This window comes from Chenopodium quinoa, unplaced genomic scaffold, assembly GCF_001683475.1.
Source record: "Chenopodium quinoa cultivar QQ74 unplaced genomic scaffold, ASM168347v1, whole genome shotgun sequence".
Classification (NCBI taxonomy): Eukaryota; Viridiplantae; Streptophyta; class Magnoliopsida; order Caryophyllales; family Amaranthaceae; genus Chenopodium; species Chenopodium quinoa.
The window spans coordinates 408,055-433,758 of record NW_018742205.1 but is presented as its reverse complement, the minus strand read 5'-3'; the positions used below and the strand labels follow the sequence as shown (position 1 = coordinate 433,758).

Here is a 25,704-nt window from a genome sequence, read left to right as displayed (position 1 = left end):
AGTTTAGACCCAAGTGAAATTTGCCAAAAAATATTTAGAAAATATCAGCGCATCAAAAAAATCTTTATCACAGTATCAGACCAGCTTGTAGATGATCTTTTAGTTTGTTGTAAATTCTCTTCCAAAATAACTTATGAATAACGAACACCCAACCTTTTATAAGAAGGATGGTTATTCAACCATCTAAACTAATTATCAATTATGTTATAAATATGAAATTAAATATATATAATTGCAAATTACAAGATCCAATTATAAAAGAAAAAAAGACATCATAATTATTATATATATATAATTACAATGTTTAAAAATTAGCAACTCGGTGCAATGTTTGAACCACAAACTATTAAACACTTAGACAACCTACTTGCATCATTATTGGTGAACACAAAAAAATGGTTCATGGGTCATGATTAGGGGATTTTGCTCCCACCAATCGGAATGCGCCACGTGGGCCAATCAGGTCCTGCCAAGTGTCCCCCAGTTGGAACTGTCAGGGCTTGCCACGTGGCACGCGCTTATTCGTCCACCTTGGACCTATTATGTCATGACACGTGGCATACTCCATGCCTAATGGAGAAACCGGCCACCCAGGCCCAACTTCCGAGGGAAGCCCAATCAGCCCTAGGTTAACCTAAACCTAGGATTGGCACGTTTCCCAAGGTTATAAATACCTCCCTTAATCCTCATTAAGGGGGGATTACGGAAAAAACACATTGATTACACACAGAGTTACAGGCTAATTACGCTAAAAACTCACATTAAACACTCTCACCTAGAGAGACCCAACCACTTTAATTTCCGCATTAATTACTCCTTAATCAAGTACTAACTTGACCGTTGGAGGCGGAGCTCCCACCACCAGGAGTCTCCGTTGTTTTGCAGGTACAGGCGTCCGGTTCCAGTCTCGGAATTGTAACTCTCCCGCAGGACATCAGAAAACCCCGAAACAGGTCACTATCACCATTTCTCTCTCATCCACATCAACCCAACAAACCATTTACAATATTCACTCTTAACAATGAACACTAAACAATGGTTCATCATCAATACTCCCTACCCCACCTTATTGTATTTTTGTAAATATAATTTTTTTTGTTTCATAATTATAATTTATTAACCCGATGTCAATGTAATTAATTGACGTATTTAATATTTTAATCGTGATTACTAATTAAGAAATTATCGCATTTTTTTATCAGCTTTTTAAAAAACTAATTCTTGTGATTAATATTTTTTAAACAACAACGCAGCAATTTTAATTAACAAAAAAAAAAAAAAGAGGTACAAATCGTGATTACAGTTCTACAACTATAATCTAGTACATTTTATTTAAAAAAAAAAACAACTACACATCGTTTTGTAAGATGTCCTTAGGGATAACCATTTGATGTAAACCTAGTTGCCTAAGTTTTCTTTGTTACCAAATTTATTCCATATATGTTCGACCAAGTCGTTTTTTAGCTGCAAATGAGTCTGTTGATCCTCAATCTCTGTTCTACGAGACAAGTATAAGCCGATATCCACAATACGATCAGTACGGTACTCAGTAGTGTCCTCATTAGCGTTGCCTCCAGCATTCATAAACTCATTGGTATTAACGTTATTTTGATACGTCTCTCGTTCATCTTCAACGATCATATTATGTATTATGATGCAGGCGAGCATGATATTGTGGAGTATGTCAGTATCCCACGCCAAAGACGGCTTTTTAATAATGGCAAAACGAGCTTGAAGGACCCCAAATGCGCGTTCAACATCTTTCCTTGCAGCTTCCTGGTGTTTTGCGAATAAACGATCCTGACGAGTTTGTGGACTCGTAATGGATTTCACAAAAGAAGCCCATCTAGGGTAGATTCCATCAGTAAGATAATACCCATTCGTATAATGATGACCATTGACTACGAAGTTCACAGGAGGTGTTCGACCCTCTAAGACGTCTTCGAACACAGGGGATCGATGAAGCACATTAATATCGTTGCAGCTACCTGGCATCCCAAAGAACGAATGCCATATCCATAGATCTCTGTCCGCAACTGCCTCCAGTACGAGAGTTGCAACTCCTTCTCTTCCTTGATACTGCCCCTTCCATGCGTGTGGACAGTTCTTCCACTCCCAGTGCATACAATCAATGCTGCCTATCATGCCAGGAAATCCACGTTCTTCCCCAATACGTAACAATCTTTCCATATCTGCGATGTTTGGACGGCGTAGGTACTGATCACCGAACAGGTTGATGACACCTTCTGTAAACTTTTGGAGTGCCAATCGTGAAGATGCCTCACTTATACGGACATACTCATCACAAGCGTCTGAAGCACACCCGTAAGATAGTTGTCTAACGGCCGCAGTGCACTTTTGAAGTGGAGACAAACCAAGACGACCTGCCGCATCTCACCTTTGTTGAAACCAGGGGTCATGTTGGGTCACTGCGTTGAGAAGGCGCTCAAACACATGTTTACGCATTCGAAACCGGCGCCGGAACAAGGAACTTGGATAAACTGGGACTTCCGCGAAATAGTCATTGTATAACCGTGCATGACCTTCTTCGCGTCCCCTATCCTTTCGGGGCTCAGTAGATTTGCGTCGGCGTTGCTGAGTGGCAGCTTGAATAATTGGTGGAATGTACTCATGCATTACGTGTTGTATCATAAGACACACTTCATTACGTTGTTGAACTCTAAGCTCCCTTCCCTCATCATCCGAGTTAGATGAAGATGAAGAGGAATCGGTTGAGCTTTCGTTTAAACTGTTTGAATTCATTTTGTACGTAAGAAATGTAAGATAGAGTGAGGTTTTCTAATAGTAACTGCAAACGATTTATGTGTTTGTGTGTAAAAAAAATGAAAGAATGGTGTTTATTTATAGTGAACTAATTTGTAATTCTTCTTCAGAAATAACTGAATATAAAGAGACAAAGATCACATGGGCTATGACAAACAATGAATTACAACCACACAGAAATTGAATGGAGAAGAAGGGTTTCACATGGGCTATGACCAACACTGGATTAGAACCACACAGAAATTGAATGGAGAAGAAGGGTTTCACATGGGCTAACAAAGGGGAAATTAAGATACTGACACAATTATATATAAAGAGACAAATTGATATAATTGAATAAACAGAATAAGATCACATGGGCTATGAAAATGGGAAAGTGGAAAAGATCCATTTTACTGATTAATTGATAAAGTACAAACATAAGGAAATGAGTACAAGAGGTTGAACTGGAATTGAAAACTTATCACTACTGAAAATGAAGAACAACAAAGGAATTGAACACACTTAACTACAATAAAAATAAAGGACACTAAGCATCATTATTGAAACGTTGAATATTGTTCCGAAGTATTACTATCATTTCGTCTTCCCACTGTTCTCGGTTTACTTTCTGTTCTAGACGAGATAGTTGCTCCCAGTTGATCCTATATTGCTCTAGCTCAATTTTCCGTTGTTTCCTTGCCTCCTTGCGCTCCTGTATTTCAAGTCTCTTCATTTCTGCTTCGTTTGACACATTCATCGAATCCCCAAGTAGCTGCAATCGGATGTTGAATGTTTCTAATTCCTTAAATGCTTGACTTGATGGAGCTTTACCCTTCAATCTCGACTTAGCCTTTTTAATACCTTCAGCACGAGCTACTCTCTCATCACCGACACCCACGCTGGTTGGTGTGGTAGGTGAGGAATTGTCACCCTCATCCCGTGTCCTCTTCCCACTACTTCCGCTCCCTACAGACTCATCCGTCAGTGGAGTTGAATGTGGACGTCCCACCGAAGGCTTGAATGTTTGTTGGTCCAAGAAAGACCGGAATTTGTCCCACTTCCTTACTTGGATCCATTCCTCGTAGAAGGTGAATCGTCCGAATGAGTTCTCATGGATTTTGTGGGCCTCTTGGATAACATCATTTCGTTATAGCCACTTCCCTTTCGCTTCCGGGCCTTATCATAGCTTCCGCACCACTTTAACACGGCTTCAGAGATTCGCATCCACCTTCCCTTCAAACTACTAATAGTTCGTAGGGATATTTCATCTGCATTCGATTCCCTGGCAGCATCATATGCGTCCAAGACTCTCTTCCAAAATACACCCTTCTTTTGATTTGTGCCGGTAATTATGTCGGTGCTGGTGTTCATGTAGCCGGATATAAGAGCCGCAGTTTCTGATCGCGACCAACCTCTATTGTTTGAACCACTAACACGAAATTCCGAAGTTGATTGGAGTGGTTGCTGTAACATTTGAGTGAAGTTTTGATGGGGAGAAGGAGTTTCATTTCCCTCACCATCATCCTCGCATTCTTTATTTGCCTCATCTTCTTCAGATAAGACATTGCTCGATTCCCAAATATTGGGATTCGGTTGTTGTGACGGAAAATAACCAGATGCAGCACCATATTCACCGTAACCCATTGGTATCATGGATGGATGTGGGAAATTTGAACTGCTTTGAGAAAAATTAAAATTTTGAGGGAAATTTGGTGGATTATTTGGGAAACTTGACTGGGGTATTTGAGGATAAACTCCAGAAAAATTATGGGGAATATTTGTGGGTGTTTGTGAAAAATTTGGGTGAATTGGAGGAAAATTGGCTTGATTCGGGATCATATTTTGACCCAAATTTTTTTTCTTCTTTCTATTTGTTTTGGGGTTGGTATTAGCATCCATAATTATAATTTATATTTGGAAAAAATAAAAATTTAATAATAATAATAATAATAATAACAATAATAATAAAAATAATAATAACGATAATAATAATAATAATAACGATAATAATAATAATAACGATAATAATAATAATAACGATAATAATAATAATAATAACGATAATAATAATAATAATAACGATAATAATAATAATAATAATAACGATAATAATAATAATAATAATAATAATAATAATAACGATAATAATAAAAATAATAGTAACGATAATAATAATATTAATGATAATAATTAAAAATAATAATAACAATAATAATATTAATATTGGTATAAATAATAATAATATTGGTAATTATAGAGGGGATTTTTGAAGAGAAAAATATAGTAGAAAAATATGAATTTTCAAAGTTGAAAAAAGTATATCAATATGGGTGTCTATTTATAGAGGGGAAAAAAATAGAGTCGTTGGTAATTTTTTTTTTTTTTTTTTGATTTGTATTTTGTAAAATATATCCGTTGTAAAATTACAACGGATATATTTAAAACAGTACACACGTGTCAAGCAGCGGCTGGGCCAAGTGGCGCGCTCCCAGCCGCTGATTTCTATTTTTTTTTCTGACCTTTAACAGCAAAACGACGTCGTTTTGCAACATGAAACAGCAAAACGACGTCGTTTTGCATGAATATCAGTCCAAAATATTGGTGGGGCCCATAGCGAATTAATTCATGCAAGTGCTTGCTCCTACAATCCAACCCATGACCACTCAACATGAACAATTAAAGAGTTTGCCATTAAGCCATCACCTTATTTGTTCACTCATTGTGAACTATTAAAATGTTTGCACTTAAAGATGCTCTTTACAACTCAACTTTTGAGTACAGTATAGGTTCCACCCTGTCCTTGTATTAATGTGGGGCATGAATGTGATAAATATCATAAATCAAATCAACCAAAAATCCATTCACATTATCAAACTTTATTCAATCAAAATCTATAAAATCGCATTGACTAAAAGAGTTTAATAATGTTTAGTCAACGAACCCATCACCTAAATAAACCTACATCATTCCAGCTACACAATTATCATTAATGATAATGACCAAAACATGCAATATAATACTCCTCCATTTCCACTAGTACAGATCTAAGTTAATATTCTTTTAGTCGTGTTGATTAAAATACGGACTTAATCATTAATTTTATTTAATATGAATTTGATCAAATCCCGACTACATCATTGTTATTGCGCTTTTCATAAGTCTAAACAAACGCATTTAACATGTTGGATATAAATGAGACCCAGTAATGATAGTTCTAATAGTAGCTTTGAAAGATACAACAAAACAATATAGATAATGGAGGTCCAATATGAGAGAGAAGCAGAAGAAGTGATTGGTGTAGATTTACAGACAAGAAGAAGATCATCAAACTCTCACCATCCAAACAAAACCAACATTATTACTAGTGAATTAAGTGACACTAGTAATAATTTTGAGTATTATGTAAGTATGGAAAATACTAATAAAATTACTAGTAATTATAAAGATGGTACTACTAAAATTACAAATGGTGAAAACCCCAAAATTATTGAGGGTAGATCTGCTGGTGAAGAGAAATTGGCCAACTTTGATGAGCATAATGTAGCTCAAAATGAAGGTAGACCCACTTTTTTCTTCCTGCTTGTATTACTTTTTGCAAGTCAACTTATATATATACCTTTATTTTTTTTAATATCTTTTTATGGGTTCTGAGGAAAATACTTCAGAATTTTGGAAATTTAGCTCAATTTTGGATTTATTTATAATTTTTCAGCATTACCCAGTTCCAAAAATTTAATCTTTTTATGAATTTCTTTTTACCTCTAGAATTGTAGAGTAAGAATTTTGACAATTGGTTATGTGAATGAAGTTGTGGGGACTGTCAAACGTCAATACTTTGCATTGGGTATTGAATTTATTTTTCCGTTTTTTGGTGAATTTGTTGATAAATGTTTGTAATTAGTTTAAAGTATTTGGTAGATTCATATTATTTCTTGAATGGATTTTTTTTAAAGGTTATATAAATCAGAATCTGTTGAAGATTACAGAAACCCAATATAATTATCTCAAGAAATTTGTTGTTTAGATGAATTATTGTGTTGTTAATATTTAATATTGGCTAAATCTTGAATTAGGGTTCTGTTTTGACAAGATTTTGATTGCATATTTGTCTGCAGACACCAATGGATTCACTGTACATCATAACGGGGTTCATGTTGATGAATTCTCTCTCCCAGAGAGCAATGGAGGAGATAGGGAAACTGATATCGAATCAAATACTTCTAGTGTCTCTAAGAACCCAGAAATTTCTGCTGGCCTTAGATTTGTGTTGGATGATAGTTCAAATGGGGACAATGTCAAGTCGTCTGAATTTTATAATGGTGAAAACATGGTGAACAAAACTCAAGTTATAAGTGATCAGAATGAAATTGTTGAAACAGGTCACTCTAAAGAAGTTAAACCAGAGATAAATGAATATGAAGTTGAGAGGGTGATACGAAAGCAGGAAACACATGACTTAATTTGTCCTAATTGTAGAGAATGTATAACCAAAAGAGTCATTCTTAAAAGGAGGAAACGTACATACGATAAAATTTCCGAAGATGAGCAAAATCTTGGCCGAATTCCCCCTTCTATAGATCCTGATACAGACAAAGGAAAGCCAGAAAATAAACTTCCTTCAGGTGAACAGGCTGGTGACAGTATCGATGCTGTTTCGTGCTTTTCATGCTTCAGCATTTTTGTTCCGAAAGGTAAATTTTCTTACTCTCCTCAACAGATACTCTATTTTTTTTAAAGCTACTTTGATGCCTCTGGCAGCATTTTTTTGTTCTGCTTCTATTTCTGTTGATTGAAGTTCCTGTCTCGAGCCATTGTGCTGAAAGCTAGTAATTATATGACTAAATGGATTAATAAGCTAACTGTGGACTAAAGTTGAGACATCAATTAGTGTGATATTTCTCCTATAAGTTCCAAGTACACATTGGCCTTTTTGTGAAGTAGGGTTCATATTCTAGTGTCAACTCTACCCGACCACCATCATCAGACGTGTAACTATTGTAACCCATAACTTTAAACTAAGAAATTCATTTGTTCTCACTGTCAAACTGACTCAGTTCTAACCACTGCCTTTAACTTAACAGGAGATGGATTTCTATGCTGGAGATTCAAGCCTAAGCCAACTGTTACTCTGCAGCCAGGTAAACTTTGTCTCAAACTCCTTGGCAAATTAAGTGGGTGGTGATCATTGCCCTAAACTGTTTTCATTTTTCTTGAGATTGTTACTGTACCCTATACTAGCATAACCTGGAGTTGTAGCCTAATAGTCAATCACTATTACCTTCTTACAAAATCACGCTGTTTGTCGTCTTAACAAATTGATGCCCAAGTCCAATTTTAAGGCATGCAAGTTCCCCATGAAATCTCTTCACTTATAAAATACTTTTTGGGTTGATTCAAAAAAGCTTTTGATGAAAATAGAAATTTATCAAGGTAAAAAGATACGATCTACATTTCTGAAATGTAAGCTGAAGATTGGTATGGTATCCTGATGATATCACTTGACACTATACATTAATGAAGCCATACCTTCAGGAAGACAAAACATCAAGACTAAAGACTAGGAAATTCGGATAAAAGTGCAATAAGATACTATAATAATGGATGAACTGAGCATCATTTTGTATCATCATTGTTCAATGGGATTGCAGGCCAATCAGTTGACACATCAGCCGGCTCCATGGATTCAGCAGCTCAACTTAAAGAGGATAAGACTGGTATAGATAGATGAAATCAAAGAAATGCTTTCTTTTCTTCTTCTAGATCAAATTTTCTGCTTTAAGTCCAAACTTATTATATCACTCCGTTTTTTCTTGAACAACTTCAAATATTGAGCTCTAACTTCTAACCATCCCTTTCTAATGTCAGGAAGAGTATTTCCTATGTGGATCCTGACTTGTTGTCAACCATCTCACTCAGAGAGGACAGGTTTGAATTCAAAACCTTTAGCTATTAGAGGCACATGCATGATTGATACCTCCTAAGCTTAGTGTTGCATTCTTCCACCCGAAGAATTTCAATATCAAGCTTATAGTTTGGTTCACAGTTGTAAGGGCTTTCTATTTCTCTTTTCTTTTCTGACATTTCTATCTTATGCATTCGTGACAATAGGGAAGCCTGAACCAAAACCTTCACCAACTTCAGAAAATGGTACTTTTCTTCTCCATACTCAATCTGGCATAATAACTAGTTCTTAGTTACTAGTGTTGATTGTGTCATGTTTTTCTGTTCAGGTAACAAAGTCTCAAGCGAACTTCCTTCACCGCCGCAATCTCAAGGTAAACTCCATCTCTCTTAACAAAAGAAATCTCATTGCTCTGTACAGACTCGTAAACAAGTCTCTCTCAGATGATGCTGTGCAGATACATCAGTAATGCTGGATCCATTCTTCCTCTTGTCCTCTTTCTTCAGTTATTTGTATCATGATCTTGTTTCATATTTTGTGGTGTAAGCTGTTAAGAGGCTTATAGATTTTTCATTCTGTAATACTGCAGAATTACCAGTTTCGAACAAACCTGGTGAAGTACCTAAAGGTAACTTTCTCTTGTCAGTTAGTTGCGGATTTAGTTACCAGCTATAATTGATAGGATGTAAAGCATTATTTCTTTTCCGCGCAGAAACTCAGCCACCACCCACACCTGAATCTCCAGTAACATCTGACAGAGGTGGCTCTCTCTCTCCCTCTCTCACACGCTCACTTGCTTGCCTTCTGTTTTGTATTTTTCTGATGTTGAAGATGTTAATGTTCTTGAGTGTATCAAATTTTGATCTTTCTTTGCAGGTAAAGACTTTTCACTGTGGTTTTTGACCTGCTGTCAACCGTCCACTGAAGGAATAAAACCAGACCATGCACCAATTACAGGTACCATAGATTTCAATCCTTTTATTTCATCAAATAAAAGATATACAAGTACGTTATGTCAGTAATCTTTTAATATGTGGGTGGCGTATATGGCTTAATAATTTAAAAAGTCAATTTGGAAGGATGCTCGTTGTCAATAATTTTTTAGTACAGTGTACTTTGGCTGAAAGCATGCCTTTTCATTTCTAGGTTAGCAGTCATGTTGAGTAGATTGCAGAATTAAATCCTTCCTAGCCTGATTGTTGAATGTTTCTGCTGTGCAGATACAAAAGTTCCAATACATGAGAGTAATTCTCCTGCTCCAGCTGATGGTAAATTTCTTCCCATTGATCTGTTTGAGAGAATATCCTCTTCTTCCTCATCCTACTCACTTAGTAGTTTCCAGTTATTATAAACCATAGTGGACTATTTATTATTTTTGGCAAGTCTAGCTTCCCCTGTTGAATTTCAGACTATAAGCTCTATGGAGCTGATTGCCATATGTTTTTATAATGATGCAGACACACCATTGGTGCTTAAGCCCTTCACTCCTATAAACCCTGGTGATGGTAACTCCCTCCTCCAGTCCTCCCTGTAGCATGCCTAATTACCAGCACTAAAACAGGCTTAAAAAGCAAGAAGCTGACATCTGAAACTATAATATCAACCGCACCATTGATTCTTAAGCCTCAACTCAACCTTATACAATACCTGATCATGATACACCCTCTTCCCATCCCCTTGTCTTTCATCAATTAGTAGCTTGATGTAATATCGAGTTACAAGTTACTAGGAGGCATATTGATATATGATAAAGCAGAAACAGCATTATCATCTAAACCCTTGACTCACTTAACAGTTAATACCTGTCACTGGAACCCATCTAGTCCCTCTCTATCCAATCAGCAGTGGTATCCAGATTTCCAATATTTAGTATAACAGGCTTATTGTGATTTCTTTGTTATGCAGGAACCCCTGTAACAGTTGACAGACAACCTCTTGTAGCACCTGAAGGAGGTACTTCTTGTGATAATGCAGATACACCAGTGCCTGTCAAGCCTAAACCCGGTAAAGGACCTTATTCTCCATGTCTTGTGTATCCAATTAGTTTATGTAATTTAGTTTCGGGTTACAAATTATGAATCAAACAACTCACTTATTGTTATTTTCGCTTATAAAGATGGAGGATCACCAATACTAGTTAAGCCAGTACCTGTCATAAAACCCGATGACAGTACGTCTCCTCTCTAGTCAATAAATTTCATTATTCAATTTCTTCTTTAAACTTTTGAGAAGCTTATCGTTATATTCCTTCTGTGATGATGCAGGTATCCCATCACCTCCAGATCTAAAGGCCCCTGATACTTCTAAGCAAGGTATTCCTCTCTCTATCTCACTCTCAGAACGTATTACATGTGTTTCTTTTCTTAAAGCTAAGGTGTGAACGAAAGCTCCTATTTTACCATGATTCTGCTTATGTGATTGTATTCCAGGAATCCTAGTACCATGCTGTATAGTTCCACTATTGTGGAGGATTTTGACAAGTATTACTTGAATATGTTTAATATGCCGTATTTTGTCTTTGCCATCAAAACTTTGGTTGAAATACTCTTTCTAATAACATAGACTCAAAATCACAATAACGCAGAGTATGTGATCGTGCCAATTATTCCTCAACCTTCACCGTCCGATGAATCTGGAGCAAGGCCTATAGCAGGCATCATGGAAACTGTCGTTATACGTCCACCTGAACATCCTAGACCTGGATTTTCTGGGATAGATATAATTAAAGCCATTGTCTATGGTGGTCTCTTGGAATGCATCACTAGCCTAAGTGTTGTAAGTTCTGCCGCAGGTGGTGATGCCACCACATGTGAGTCTTCTGCCTCAAAGCTACTTACTATTCCATTCTATTTTCGGTATATATGCATAAAACAGCTTCAGAAATACAGTGGTTGCATGAGATCTACATGTGTAGAGTGTAGAAGCTATATGCAATTATTTGGTATTTCACATCACATCGTGCCTTTAATTATATTTAAATGAAGCAAAGTAATTGCAGACTCGTTAGTTAAAAGTTTTATGATATCATGCAGCATATATTCTGATCTTAGACAAACTTAACCCTCTCACTCCCCTCACCCCCAAATCAGAAGCTCAAAAGCCTTTTATTGTATATTCCGTAATAAAGTTCCTTTCAAAATTGATATACCCACTGCTTTTCTTTAGTAAATTCAAAAGTGACGCTACCTTGGCTCCTTTTCAGTTCAAACTTGAAAGTATCATTTTTTCTGTTTATTTCATCCATTTATTCAACCGGGACATAAATTTAGGGTCAGATGCTGCTTCATCATCATGAATTTATAACCTTGCCCTATATGTTTGCAGTGAATATTGTAGCTTTGGGACTTGCAAACGTCTTTGGAGGACTTGTTCTTCTTCTTCACAATGTAAGTGCCATTTCAGCTTAAAGCCAGACTATTATCAATGGTATTTTGACTTTTAGTATACAACTAAATCAACATATATTATTCTGGCCACCACTTTACGGCCAGAAGTTTGGCTTTTCAGGTATTTGTAAATTCTCATTTGATCCTGAATCCTTAGTAAATCCAATACCATATTTTTTTTGGGTAAATAAATCATTTACCATTTTCTTGTCTATACTAGCGTGCCATGTATGCTGATTGTTGGCCAAAAGATGCTTTAGGCTGAATATGCCAAAGAAATTGTTAGTGCAGATTTGCTGAAAGAAAAATTAATCAAAGCCAGAGAGTAAATCGTCATAATGCAGGGGTGAATATTGTTAGTGCGGATTTGCTAAAAGAAAAATTAATCAAATCCAGAGAATTAATTGTCATAATGCAGGGGTGAATCTTTAAGTAAAATAAAGCACGGTAGTGTATTAGCTGAAGTAAATAATAATAAAAAGGTTTTCATTATAGAAATGATATAATGATCCTCCTCTATTGATGACACTATGATAACATAATTCCTCCTTTGTGACTTCACTATGCAGCTAAGAGTGCTGAAACATGAGCATGCAACGGAACGCTATATAGATCAACTGGGGTCGCCAGGGCACTTTAAGGTGCATGCAGTTATTGCTGTAATATCTTACCTTGTTTTTGGCCTTATGTCTCCTATCATCTATGGCTTTGCCTTCCGCTTGAGTGACAACAAGGACTACAAACTCGCTTCACTTGCAGCTGCTGCACTTGTTTGCATCACCATTCTTTCTATAGCAAAAGCATATGCCCGAAGTCCTCCAAAGGCATACATACAAACTATCTTCTATTACATAGGAGTTGGATTTTCGGTCTCTGGGGCTGGATATGCTGCCGGTCATCTCATAAACGAATTACTGAAGAAGCTCGGTATTTTTTACTCTAAGGCTCCAGTTGCAATGTCTTTGTTTGAAGCAGGAGCTATGAAGGGGGCATGGTCATCTTATTGATCACTATTCGTATCCGAGAGCTATTTGTTGATGTACTAGAAATCAAAAGAGGGTGATTGAGGGATGATGCTTGATCTCTGCATTTGTAGTTCTATATTCTTTGCATCTTAGGTTAGGCTTCTACACTTTTAGAGAGCATAATAATGATAATAAATAGTATTTCTTTTCTCGAGCAGCTATGGTTATACTTTGATGTACTAGAAATCAAAAGAGGGTGATTTTTGAGATGACACATCTAATTTTTCTATCAAAAAGATTGCAAAGTACTCTATCGTTCCATTGGAATTGTCCCATAGGAAAATTGTTACTTTTTTATGTTTAGTTGGGTAAAGTTGATGAAAGAGAAAATTGGTGAAACCAAAATAGTGTATGTGAGAGCAACGCAATAGGGTTCTCCGTATGCATTATTATGGTGAAAAACTTAAATGATACATCTAAAAGAGGAATATGGAGCAATTCCAATGAAACAGAGGTAATATAAGAAAGATGATGGAATTTTTCGTGACTTCTCAGTCAAAACAGTTTATACACGCGATCCGAATATTTTTGTGAAATAGTTACAATAAAAAGAAATGGGGCCAGATGGAGTATAATATAAGTCTATCACTATCATCAACCTTTTAATTACCTAAAACATTAACAATTTAGGACAATCATATAAATCAAACATGTTATCTGTATAAAGATCATATGTGGTCCAATTTCTATGGTATACAACCTTGTGAGAAATAGAATTTGCGTACATCATTGTGACTTTGTGAGAAATAGTTCAAGTAAAGGCAGCAATGACAGAAGAATCTGTTTTTTGAGTTAGCCAACGCATGAGCAACCATCTATCAATCCACATTATGCCAGCTAAACTGCATCTTCTTTGAATGAAAAAACGTGCACCAAAAAAAAAAAAAAAAAAAAAAAAAAAAAAGAGTTGTTACTGGTTTGACATGCATTGAGTTAGAAAAAGAGAAAGTATATTGGTTGTTGGTTACAATATAATCGAGTAAATTTTTTTGTTTTTTTTTTTATGAAAAAACAAGTAAATTAATTAATGCAAGATGTTATATTATTTTATTTCTTTGTGTGTAGAGAGAAGCACAAAGAGTAGCAATATTGTTAATATAGATGGTATTTGAATTCGATCCTATGGATATCACTTCCTGATCGGGATATTTAACCAACTAAACTAATTGACATCTACTTACCATGATATTATACTATGTTTGACTATCTAAGAAAATAAAATTTTATTAGATAGAAAAGAAGAGGAAAGGGAGAGGACTTTCACATTTAAAAAAAGGTGACATAATATAGAAGAACTCAATTTCGATTATTAATATCACAAATGTAAATCAAGTGAGTTTGTTGCAAGCATGAATACCAAAACCAATATTATTAGTAATGGTGAAAGATCTCGAATTTTCAAGGGCGGGTTAGCTAATGAAGAATCTATCATCCCTCCTAATGTTAAAGGAGGAAGCTTTAAGGAACACAAGATGGAAGAAACATACACAAATGCAGCTCAAAATGCAGGTAGACTCACTTTTCCTTCTAAATTCTAACATGGCAAATCAACTCTAGTTCTTTCAATGGTACAATGTTTTTGTTGTTTGTGTATTGAGGCTTTAAAAGCATGTGTAATATACACGTGAGGATTCTCTCCGGTCACTAGACCATCTGGTTACGCTAATAAACGAAGAAATTATAATGGACTGCCTTACACAAATGAATGTAACAGTACTGATTTAAAACTGTAACATGATCATATACCAAATTGTTAAATATTAAAGTTAACATATTATATGTAGCTATTACATTTTGTTTCAGAAAAACAGATTAGAAAAAATAATTTTTGTAAAGTGTTTTTTTTTTTTTTTGGGGGGGACTGGCAGATATCAGAGAATTCTCAATTCAGAATCAGAATAATGTCTTAGCAACAAAATTTGCCGTAAATGGGGTGATAAAGAAACAGAAGATACATGACTATATAAGCTGTACTACATGTAACTCATATATTACGAAAAGGGTCCCTTCACATGGAAGAGTAATTTCCACAGAACCAGAAGTAGCGCGAATTTATGAGAAGAATGTGATAAATGAGCAGGAAATTCATGATTTGTGCTGTTCCAGTTGTAACTCATATATTGCTAAGAAAATCATTTTGCACATAAGAGATATAGTTCCTGATGAAAAGGCCATCAGTCCACAACCAGGTAACTTATACATCACTAAAATGTTACTAATTATGTTTATAAAGTTTGTAAGACTAGATATAATGCACACTTTCTCTGAGGTATTCGCTACAGCTAAATTTTATTTAACTCCCTCTGTCCGGAATTAATAGTTACACTGTCCCATGATTAGGAATGATTCACCTTTGATATTGCTAAAATGTTTTCTTACCATCTTCTTTCCATTCCTATGTATGTGTGTGTGTTCGAAAGCAATCTATGTTACATTAGAAAATATGACAATTTTTTCTGATATCCCATATTAGTATACGTGACAACCAATTCTAATAAGAGAACTTAAGTTTTCGGAATTATAATCAAGAATTGTTAAGAGGTTCATACTTCTTCCTGACTCGGTCATTGCTAGTGAAATAAAACGTCGAAGCCATCAATCTTTTTCAAATACAAACTAAGACATGTCCAACACTTAGAAACTAGCTTTTAAGAAGTCTTATAAAATGGAAGATTTGGTCGTAAGAAGAGCACTTCAAAAGGCAAGATTTAAGAGCTAAGAAGCTTTTATACACTTTGTACATGATTTGAACAATCAACAATAACAATAAAGTTGCTGTCACATATAAATGTCTTTGAAAATTAAATACAATTTTCCCTTAAATCGTTGTTTGTTATTTATTTTTTTCTCTTTTTGTAAAGTTTTTTTTTTTTTTTTTTCAATCAAGAAAACACATAAAAAGAATAGAAAATTTGACAGTGAAATAGCACCTACAAAAGTTAACAACCTTTTTAATTAAAGATCTTTGACCCAAATTTCTAAAATAATGCAGGACAAATGATTGTGCAAATGCCTGATGTTATAGAGCATAATTCACTCGAAGCTCCTAGTCCTGAAGTGTCTCGGTTGGACATAATCAAAGCCGTTGTGTATGGTGGGCTCGTTCAGTCCATAACTATTTTAAGTGTCGTAGTTTCTGCAGCGGGTGGAGATGCTTCCACATGTGAGTTTTCTCATCAATTCTGCCTAAACTCCTGCTATGTGTTAGTCAGTTTTACTTATATTGGCTTCTGTGATGTTTTTGGTTTTATACTATACTTAATACATAAACATGTGAGTTTTCTCATCAATTCTGCCAAAAGAATGAAGCCTTCAATCAATATAGTAAGTACTCTACAGAAAAACATGATATGTTCTACACAAATATTCAAGATAATTGATGTTTGCATCTGACACTTGACCTGACCTTGCAGCTTAGAGCTCTGAAACAGGAGCAGAACACGGAGCATTATGAACAACAACTTGGGAGACCAGGGCACTTTCTGCTCCATGCAACAATTGCCATCATATCTTATCTTGTGTTTGGCCTAATGTCTCCAATCATTTACGGGTTTTCTTTCTACAAGAGCGATAACAAGTACCTCAAGCTTGCAGCACTTGCAGCTGTTTCTCTCGTCTGCATCACACTGCTGTCCACAGGGAAGGCATATGTCCAAAGGCCTCCAAAGGCATATATGAAGACTGTTTTCTCCTACATCAGTCTTGGTATCATGGTTGCTGGACCAGGATATATAGCAGGTGATCTAGCAAACATGCTTCTTAAGAAGTTTGAAGTGTTTGGTTCATCATCTTCTGGTAATATGTCTGTGATTGAAGCAAAAGTAGTTAAAGGGGCATGGTCATCTTATTGATTAGCATTTGCATTCATTTTTTGGTGTTACACCTTCTCAAATATTACAGTTGTCGCTGATATATTTTGTAACTCGCGCAACAATCAACAATGGCATTTCTGCCTCTTAACTGTTTATTATGCTATGTTACAAAATGAATGTAAAGCAATTATAAGTTATGTTAGCATTCATGCTGCGTTACAATTAAAGGCTCCTTGGTAAAATTTTCACAGATTGTTGCATCAACTTTTTATCAATTGAGCCTCAAAGCACATCACCTTTCTTCAATCTTCACTGGTTAACCCCCAGCATCTTTTCAGTGAGATCAAAAACATAAACCGGCTCAAAGCCGTCTTCCATCATTGGAAAAACCCGTAACCTCCCCTTGATACCTGCACCAACATCTTCATTTGCAAGAATGCCATCTCCTTTTCCAAGACAAACCAGAGGTCTAGCTTGAAAAAACAGGAATGGATCTTGTTGCATGAACTTCCACTTCCCTTCCCCCTTCTTTTCTAAATCCTCCACTTGTAGTCAATGCTCTAGCCGGTATGTAGTCTAATCACATTAGAAATTCCCCTCATAAAAAGAGTCTTAAAATAATAAATAAATATAGCCCAATTAAGGCCCCATATAAATTTCATTCTTCCCATCGCATAAGGGAGGTATGATACCCAACTACCCATTTTCACTTTCATGCCATCTGGCAGTACGCCGTCGGTAGTGGCCTCTTTGGTGTCTAATCCCACTGGTTCGCACAATGCAGGATCAGTGTAATCCATGATTTTTACTTGCAAATTCAAGGCTGACTTCCATTTCAAGTTTTGGAAAATGCACTGGAACCATAAAAATATGTATGCTCATTCCAATTTGAATGCTCCACTCACCAAAAGGTTAGTTAGAAACCTAATTATACAAAGTATAAGTTACTTTCCTAAAGTAAAACCAAAAAATCTGGTAGAGGCTGATAAAAGAAATCTGTTACAACTAAAATGATAATTAGGACTGGTACATTGTTGGAAGACTGCGAGAACCTCAAACATCAAATAAACCTGCCAATGATCATTACAGCAGAGAAACGAATGCAGAAAAGATCATGTCACTTTCATGCCCAGAACCAATAATGATACGTGATGAAACATACAATGAAAACAGAAATCAGATAATGTTTAGTGATCAGGAAAAACATAGAAGAAATGGTTATAGTACATATATATCTCGGGGAACAAGGTCAATACAGAATTCCCGATAAATATTACAGCCTGCACGCAGCAATGAACAAAGTGTCGACAAGGGGCAGATCAAAAAAGAATGGAAGCAACAGCAGGGCATTATCTGACAAAATTTACAAGCAGCTCTTACATAGCAAAGACAAAATAGCAGGAGGTGGGATCACAAGGAAAAAAATAATAATAAAATAAAAAACTAAAAAGGTTTATATGTTATCTATGTTCTGCACATTCTATTACCACACAGAAGCTGAGGGAGAACCCATGCACCCCAACTGCAAAATGAAGAAAAATGATCCTACATTTGTCAATGGCTTCATATCTGTCGGCTGGGAGGTCGACCAATAAGCCGACATTGTTCAGGGAGCAATGAAGTAATGACTTGTTCATGGACTGGAAAAAGCTCCCCGTCAATCCCACATCCATTATGAGAATGCTTTCCTGGTTTGATCCTGACAGATTTCACCTGCATTCCAACAGAAGACGTTTTAGCACCGCCAAGCTGCAAGCACAATCAATGCTAACTAGAGCATATATTTTACTAAGTAAACAATACACCTGTAAGGCCATAAGCTTATAATTTTGTTAAGAAGTGAGATGTGTTAATTTAAAGATCATAATACAGCATCATCTTGAGACACCCAATTCATCATAGAAGAGTTTAAATTCTCACGTCAAATAGTCTCAACTAAGCCATAACAGGCATATAATTTATGAACTCATAATGTCAAGATGCCCCTCCACCAAATCCCGTCCTCCACCAGACTGGAGTAAAGACAACTTTCATGGTTAACTTTAAAGAAAGCAGTACATAACTGACGTAAACATTAAATAAGGAGTAAGCAACAACTTTCATCGATGATTTTAAGAAAACATTAGTTAAACAGCCTTTGTGCTTTTTTTTAGAAATAAAAAAATAAAACATCATCCTTCTATATATGCATACTTACTTTTTTTTTTTTTTTTTGTTATTACTTGATGGATGGACATATCATTTACCAATAGCTTCAAAAAGTCAAGACCTTTATAATGAAGGGACTTCCAACATACCTTCACATACTCAACATACGGCAGGGACAAATGTTGACCAAATTGTAGACGTAAGAAAAACCTCAACAGCCTTAGCCTACCACTTCCATGAACCAGTAATAGATCTAAGGCATTGTCATCAGGTTCAGCGTTTGGTGCCACCACCTGAGTACTTAAACCTTGAACAGTTTTGCATGAATGGTTGCATACTAGAACACCAAGAAATTGTCCCTTCTTAACCACCCATTTATCATCAAACCTAGGAGTTACTTCAATCCTTCTTTCTTCTTCATCTTCTTCCGGTGGTGGTCCAGGCAATTCAATGCGATTTTCTTCATTCCAGTTAGGCTCGGAGTCCCACTTAGGTTCAGAATCCCAGATTGGACCTGGGTCAGACATTGTGGAAGAAATATCCTCCTTATCTGGTCCGGTATTTCCCCAGGAGCTTCTAGTTGCATCATGTGTGGTGGTCATTCCAGTCCATCCTTTATCTGCCCGTGACTTAGACCTAGTCCTTGGCCAATTCGGAGTAGTTGAAAGTGGAATTTGGGGGTGGATTACTTCAGGTTCCGCCATTTCATTCCTCCTCCCGGAAGAGAGACGTTTTGTTTTAGGATCTAGGCCACGCACATAATCAGATGGCTCAGTACTGGCACGTGTGCTACTGCCAGTTGTGTCCATATCCACCCCTGACATCCTACTAGGGCTCATTATTGAATCAATACTTGACAAACTGGAAGCTCTGGGAAGACGATCTGTATTAGATTTTCTCATAATGTCAGTGAACAGATCAGACATATCAACTACCTCTTGATCAGCTAGAAATTTTCCATCCTCAGGTGCCCCGGTTGATGCTGGAAGGTATTCTACTTCGAAGTTGTATTTCGGTAAGCATAAAAACTTTAGAAAACCGGCTACAAAGTAACGCAATGGACCAAACCGCTTTTGGTATTTCTCAGAGAGCTCCAGCACTGAAACAAGGTAAAATTAAGATATGAGAATCTTTCAATTAAAGCACAACGTATGATACCAGATAACTGTAAAGAAGAGAGGGTTTGTGCTTTATGCTTTATGCTTCAAGCTGCATATTTTATATGAACATTCAATCCAACACACGTTGAAAGATATCACCATACCAGTAATCTTAAAAAATGTTATCCGCCTACATATAAAGTATCACAAAAAAAAAATTATGAGAGTAAGAGCAATTTGAAGCAGCATGGACAATTTGCATGTTAACATATTGGCACTTGCCAAAAATAATGGGGTTATGCAGTTTGCCAACTACTCCATATTAGGCATAAATATAAAAATGAGCAACATAATTGGGCCAACACTTGAAGAATAATATTAGCACAACAGGCAAGATCTTCTGAAGGAAAGGCAGGTTCATGAAATTGACATGGCAAAGAAACAAATAAGAAAATCACAGATCACATGCAGAGCAGTTTACAAACAATACAATTTATGAAGTATATACGTAGTAGTTAATAAAAAATCCAGGATCTGTAAAGCTCTTCTTTTGGGGTAGCAATAAGGATAGATTTGCATACTATGATTACTATCCTGTGAGAAAATGATGGCAACATTTCCTCAAAATAAGTACATCATTTAGAAATCCCACATCCCAAAATAATTCTTCAGCTTACTGTGAAAGAACAAAAACGTGCAGACAATAGCTTTCCAGGATTCTGAAAACAGTGTGCACTTCGATTGTGTCAAAATACAGATTACAGTCACTTTTTCTAAATAAGGATTTCAGAGAGAAGGGGAGAAAGAGGAGCTTCACTGTTTCAACAATAAAATTGACAGCACAGAACTTGCAAGTATGATTAATTACCATCACTGACAAACCCGAAATATGTGACAGTCGACCCAAAGTGAATTAATCCAGTCTGTATCCATTCAACTGCAAACACATCTGTCGCGGTAAGGCCTCCCTGGAGACAAGCAGAATGGGGGGGAAACATAAATATAAGAGATCACACAATAAATGACAAAGCTCTACATTAATAGTTCAGCAAACTTATTTGAACAAGAACGAGAAAGTTTTGGGCCTTATATTAGTGACTGTAGAAGGTATAAAGTGACACCCATGTTGATTACAGTAAGTCAGTTGCTCAACAAGAAGAGGGGGTGGGGGAAAGCTGACACTCATAATGACAGTGGAATGCTGTTCATGGCCTACATGCTGACTCCCCTCAATTTTACAGCCAAAAACAAAAATAAAAGCATGACTTCCAAGAAATTATTTACTCAGAAAATACAAAATAAAATAAAAACCAGGTGAGATAATATATGGCACCGTCTTGCACAGCTATTCTAGTTGTATTTTAAGACTGCAGTTGCAATGTTAGAATTGGGAAGATAAAACATCTTCAATTTGCTAGTAATCGACATCTCTCAGATCATATTATTCAATACAAACACAAGTTTTAATTATACAGTTCAAACTTCAAATGTACAACGTTCATTACTTTTGTCAAGCCTCGAGAAGCTATGACGAATTCATAATGACCTTTGGTGATATGGCATAAAGAAGGCTAACTACCAGAATGTGAAAGTTATTCAGTGACTCACTCGTTTACCAAAGCTAAGCAATGTTAACCTCAGCCCTTTCAGGAGACATCCAGACAACCAACTTATATCTTTGGTTCAACAACCGACATAAAGTGCAGGTGAAAAGAGAGCCTCTGAAAAATGCTCTCAAAAAGTGTGTCTACTCTATGGGAATCAACGCAACTCCAGAATCTAGTCAAAAGAAAAGCATGATGGAAAGAGTAATCCGAATCACAAAAATGAACTCATGCCAGCTTCTTAATTTAGTTACACAGCATAACATGTCTCAATATATAGCATAGAAGAAATCAAGGGCAGAATCTACAGTGACCTTAACCTACAGGAATTAAGAGCAACATGAAAAAAGTTGTAAAATCTGAAATCACAACCACCCCCAAGAAAAGAGAACTTTAAAAAGAAAGAAAGAAAAAGATATTAACAATCAAAGTCAATACAAAACACATAAAAAAATTTTGCACATCAGGAGGCAAAAGAAGTAGCAAAACTCTTAAGAAGCTAATGAAGCTTAATATGAAGTTTACAACCAACCTTCACGATTGATATTGCAGCTGAAACAGGATCTCTAACCCCCAAAACAGTCCAAACAAGAGAATTATCAGAACCAGCCGGTATAATTCCAATTGGGATCGAAATGGCCTCTTTTTGATCATTCCTACTGAGTAAACCATTTAAAACCTGCACAGTCAATAAAGATTCAAAATTCCCATGCACCCATATGAATCAACAAAATATCTTGATAGCATACAAAACATGTGTAATTGAGCCTAATATTGTGCATTAAAATCATGACCAAATGGACCTTTACCCAAAAAAAATGAAGCCTCAAACATAAGCTACTATAAAGTAGCATCATATAGGCCGTGTGATTAGTGATAGTCAGGACACCAAAGAGAAGAAGATTGAAGGCATACCTCATTAACAATTCCATCACCTCCAACACAAACGATCCCTATCAACAGAAAGTAGGATAATGAAATAAAAGAAATAAAAGATGTGAAATGTAAACAAAATGTCCAAATTTTAATAAATACCATCAGGACATGTGCTAAAGTCAACAGTGGAGGCAAGTTTCTTAGCATGTCCAGCACAAGTTGTTTTAACGACCTCCAGCTTAAAACCTGCAAGCTGAAATAATGACAGCCATGAGCAGATCAAGTACTCTGCATAAACATCCAAACAATGATATCAAATATAGTAATCCATGGTTATCAACAATTTCATTTGAGGGAAACTTTAAAGCATTGCATATTTTTATTGCAAGGGATTAAAACCCAATGACACATAACTCAAAACATATATATTCCAGATGAAAAAAGTTAGACACAAAATCAAATGATAGTCACCATAGAATTCATAGACAGAAAGGAATTTTATTACCATACCATCTGCAATTAATGTACTCCTAAATCCTAACAGCCCTTTTGATATATTTTTCAATTGTAGTCGTTTCATAGAATATGATGCAAGAACGTTTGATAATCAATGCCCTGGTGCACATAAATGTGTCAATGGAATATTAGCATACCTTAAATATCGGTTCAACCATTCGATGAAATACTTTACTTGACCGGCCACGTCCAGACCGTGGGTTCAAAATTACAAGCATTCTGGGCGGACTCTTACATTTGATATATGGTTCAAATGGTTCAAAAAATAAATCACCAGACTCTGAAGATTGTTTCTTTGAGGATACAAGTGGATGCGGCAAACAATTAATATAACATTGTTGATCTGCAAAGGCATTAACCCATTGAAGTGCCTCATCTGGGTTCGAAGCCAAAAAACGATAATCCTTCCGACATCTTCGAGGTTTCGCAAAGCAAGATGGGACAAGTGCATGGTTCTTTATCGGATAGGAGTGCACAGTAAAATGTCTTAGACCAGAATTATATGATAACTGCGAACAAAAAGGAAGGGAAAAAATATCAATAGGTATTATATAGCTCCAATCTACTACAGTACTACAAGATTTACTGAAGAACAAATTAAAATTAGCTCACCGAAATCACATCTTCCAAGTACAATGTATTTGATCCCCAAACTAGTGCCTTGCTAGTAAGCTTGGCGTCAGTAGCATCCTGGTTTGTCGATTCTGTTGAAGTCTGTGCATCGGTACTTTTCTTAGTCTTCCTCTTATCCAAAACTAACTTTCCAGTAAATACATCATATCCTAACAAGTCAGATTGTTCGTCCCCAATGTCAATTCTGTGCTCATCCCTCTTTGCTGTTTGTGGATCATTGCTAGTAGCAAGGACTTCATTTCGACGTGAAGCCTTTCCTTTGCTACGTTTTTCAGGAAACACAACTGGAGAGCAGTGCTGTCCAGTGGCTATATTTGAACAGAAGCTCAAGCGACGGCCAGACTGCTGGGTTGTCACTCTTAACGGATTCTTTGGAATAACTCCAGTATTCTGCATTTTTTTATGGGAAGAAAATATTCCCTCACATAGAAGGCTGCAGTGACCTTCAATTTGAGTAATCAAATACCAAAATCAGACCCTCACCATATACATTCGCATCCAACAGAAAACCCGTGTACATCAGCTCAAAATCGCAGGTAAACACTGTAAAGAAAGGGTAGAAATGAGAGAACTAAGCAAGAATTGAGTCGAGGTATATACAAAGGTCTAAAAACTAAGATTTGGACATGTCCACGACGAAAAAGCAATGGCGTGTGAAACAGTTCAAGAAGCAGTAATTAGAATCTAAAATTAAAAACCAGTTATGATTGCATTAACGGGGATAAAAGGGACGAGAAGAGGTGGGGCACCAGGGGATAAACTGCAAAGACAACACTATTGCAGCTTGTTCCTAATGTACATCAAATCTCCATTCATTGAGGTCAAGAGATTGTCAAAACAGGCGAATGAAACTTATGCACTATAATGCTACCAGCCTACCACACTGAGGCTGATATATTTCTGCTCTGAGTTTCATTACATAAGCATTTGGCCTATTTGGTATCGCGTCTTAACTTGTCACATGTGGGTTCACAATACAAATTCCTTTCCTGACACTCAAATACTCAATTCAACAAAAAAACAAAAAAAATATGCAATTCAAATGGCTGACTGGTGTCTAAGCTTGAGCGTAATAACAACTTCGCGACTCCAATTTTACAAAATAAAGCTAGGTAGATATAAATTAAGCTCACGGCTAAACTCAATCCTCAACCCTCAAACCAAAGTCTATAGCTCTATCTCTAGCTCTCCCTAAATTTATACTTGCTACAGGTATTCGCTTTAGCTCTCGCTACATCTCATGACTACCTATTATCATTCGGTACCCGAACCTTGCTCATCTACATCCGGTATATACTAAGCTAAAACCTAAACCTCCTCCCCACCTGCAATTCACTATAAAACACAGCTTATTTCCAAACAAACTAATCACCTGCAATCCACCAAAATTGAATTTACTAAAATAACAATCCCCAAATTCTAAAAAACATACAAAATCAATCAAACACCAAAAAAAAGAGAAATAAAACCCCAAAATTCAAAATTCACAGCAATTACCAGCATTAATGCACACAAAAACAATAAAATTCAAAAAAAATGAAGAAAATTAAAGTAAAAAATTAAAAATTGATCAAGATCTTACCTCAAATACCCTTAGATCACAACCCTGAGCTGTCTACCTAAAACACAAACAGTAATTTTCCAAAAAAAATAGAAAATTGATCGAAATCTGATGAACAAAAATTCGAAAAAAAATTAATTGAATTGAACAGACGACGATAAATGTGGTAGAAAAATGGACGATTAAAAATGAAGAAAAGAAAAAAGAGTGAATTGATTTAGGGTTGAAGAGTGAGAGAAGAAAAGAGGAGAGAGAAAATTGAAGAGTGGAATAGAAGGAGAAGAAAGAGAATGGTTTTGGGGATATTTGGAGAGAGAAAGAGTAATGGTGTCACTAGTCATTGAGTTGTGCCGTATTTTCTTTCTTTCTTTCCTT

General features: G+C 36.1%; 5 protein-coding genes across 7 annotated transcripts; 2 read left to right on the top strand and 3 right to left on the bottom strand.

Moving 5' to 3' along the window:
* Positions 1–1,398: 1,398 nt before the first annotated feature.
* LOC110726019 (putative nuclease HARBI1) lies at positions 1,399–2,763 on the bottom strand. Its single transcript, XM_021905493.1, has 2 exons — positions 2,399–2,763; positions 1,399–2,338 (listed from the first exon to the last, which is right to left on the bottom strand). Exons 1-2 carry the CDS (start codon positions 2,761–2,763, stop codon positions 1,399–1,401), a joined length of 1,305 nt encoding a protein of 434 aa, XP_021761185.1.
* Positions 2,764–3,313: 550 nt separating this feature from the next.
* LOC110726013 lies at positions 3,314–4,410 on the bottom strand. The gene is made up of 2 exons (XM_021905487.1): positions 3,833–4,410; positions 3,314–3,665 (listed from the first exon to the last, which is right to left on the bottom strand). Exons 1-2 carry the CDS (start codon positions 4,408–4,410, stop codon positions 3,314–3,316), a joined length of 930 nt encoding a protein of 309 aa, XP_021761179.1.
* Positions 4,411–5,941: 1,531 nt separating this feature from the next.
* On the top strand, positions 5,942–13,340 carry LOC110727160 (membrane protein of ER body-like protein). 2 transcript variants are annotated; one of them, XM_021906720.1, is made up of 17 exons: positions 5,942–6,322; positions 6,882–7,457; positions 7,848–7,904; positions 8,415–8,480; positions 8,632–8,691; positions 8,875–8,913; positions 8,997–9,041; positions 9,258–9,296; positions 9,381–9,428; positions 9,545–9,625; positions 9,889–9,936; positions 10,574–10,672; positions 10,785–10,838; positions 10,933–10,980; positions 11,253–11,477; positions 11,993–12,054; positions 12,624–13,340. In XM_021906720.1, the coding sequence occupies exons 1-17, from the start codon at positions 6,022–6,024 to the stop codon at positions 13,059–13,061; spliced, it is 2,286 nt and encodes a 761-aa protein (XP_021762412.1). In that variant the 5' UTR covers positions 5,942–6,021; the 3' UTR covers positions 13,062–13,340. The 2 variants fall into 2 exon arrangements, with proteins under 2 accessions (XP_021762412.1, XP_021762417.1); XM_021906725.1 differs by lacking the exon at positions 5,942–6,322 and adding an exon at positions 6,447–6,610.
* Positions 13,341–15,762: 2,422 nt separating this feature from the next.
* LOC110727186 (membrane protein of ER body-like protein) lies at positions 15,763–17,695 on the top strand. 2 transcript variants are annotated; one of them, XM_021906744.1, is made up of 2 exons: positions 15,763–16,403; positions 16,493–17,695. In XM_021906744.1, the coding sequence occupies exons 1-2, from the start codon at positions 16,077–16,079 to the stop codon at positions 16,928–16,930; spliced, it is 765 nt and encodes a 254-aa protein (XP_021762436.1). In that variant the 5' UTR covers positions 15,763–16,076; the 3' UTR covers positions 16,931–17,695. The 2 variants fall into 2 exon arrangements, with proteins under 2 accessions (XP_021762436.1, XP_021762443.1); XM_021906751.1 differs by having other exon boundaries at positions 16,131–16,242.
* Positions 17,696–18,097: 402 nt separating this feature from the next.
* Positions 18,098–25,704, bottom strand: LOC110727177 (sphingoid long-chain bases kinase 1-like). Its single transcript, XM_021906734.1, has 9 exons — positions 25,351–25,704; positions 23,748–24,311; positions 23,273–23,644; positions 22,779–22,872; positions 22,659–22,696; positions 22,276–22,422; positions 21,008–21,107; positions 19,189–20,138; positions 18,098–18,604 (listed from the first exon to the last, which is right to left on the bottom strand). Exons 2-9 carry the CDS (start codon positions 24,162–24,164, stop codon positions 18,455–18,457), a joined length of 2,268 nt encoding a protein of 755 aa, XP_021762426.1. The 5' UTR covers positions 24,165–24,311; positions 25,351–25,704; the 3' UTR covers positions 18,098–18,454.

Bases quoted from the DNA above. Each gene is read 5' to 3' on its own strand.
- LOC110726019 (XM_021905493.1), bottom strand. From the start codon at position 2,763: ATGAATTCAAACAGTTTAAACGAAAGCTCAACCGATTCCTCTTCATCT. The intron at 2,339-2,398 runs GTGAGATGCGGC...TGCGGCCGTTAG, and splicing joins GACCCCTGGTTTCAACAAAG to ACAACTATCTTACGGGTGTG.
- LOC110726013 (XM_021905487.1), bottom strand. From the start codon at position 4,410: ATGGGTTACGGTGAATATGGTGCTGCATCTGGTTATTTTCCGTCACAA. The intron at 3,666-3,832 runs GTAAGGAAGTGG...CACACCAACCAG, and splicing joins TCTACGAGGAATGGATCCAA to CGTGGGTGTCGGTGATGAGA.
- LOC110727160 (XM_021906720.1), top strand. From the start codon at position 6,022: ATGGAGGTCCAATATGAGAGAGAAGCAGAAGAAGTGATTGGTGTAGAT. The intron at 9,937-10,573 runs GTAAATTTCTTC...TTTGTTATGCAG, and splicing joins TTCTCCTGCTCCAGCTGATG to GAACCCCTGTAACAGTTGAC. The intron at 10,839-10,932 runs GTACGTCTCCTC...GTGATGATGCAG, and splicing joins TGTCATAAAACCCGATGACA to GTATCCCATCACCTCCAGAT.
- LOC110727186 (XM_021906744.1), top strand. From the start codon at position 16,077: ATGATTGTGCAAATGCCTGATGTTATAGAGCATAATTCACTCGAAGCT. The intron at 16,404-16,492 runs GTAAGTACTCTA...CTGACCTTGCAG, and splicing joins TGAAGCCTTCAATCAATATA to CTTAGAGCTCTGAAACAGGA.
- LOC110727177 (XM_021906734.1), bottom strand. From the start codon at position 24,164: ATGCAGAATACTGGAGTTATTCCAAAGAATCCGTTAAGAGTGACAACC. The intron at 22,697-22,778 runs GTATTTATTAAA...TTCTGTTGATAG, and splicing joins CTTTAGCACATGTCCTGATG to GGATCGTTTGTGTTGGAGGT. The intron at 21,108-22,275 runs GTTGGTTGTAAA...GCTTGTCTCCAG, and splicing joins CTGCAATATCAATCGTGAAG to GGAGGCCTTACCGCGACAGA.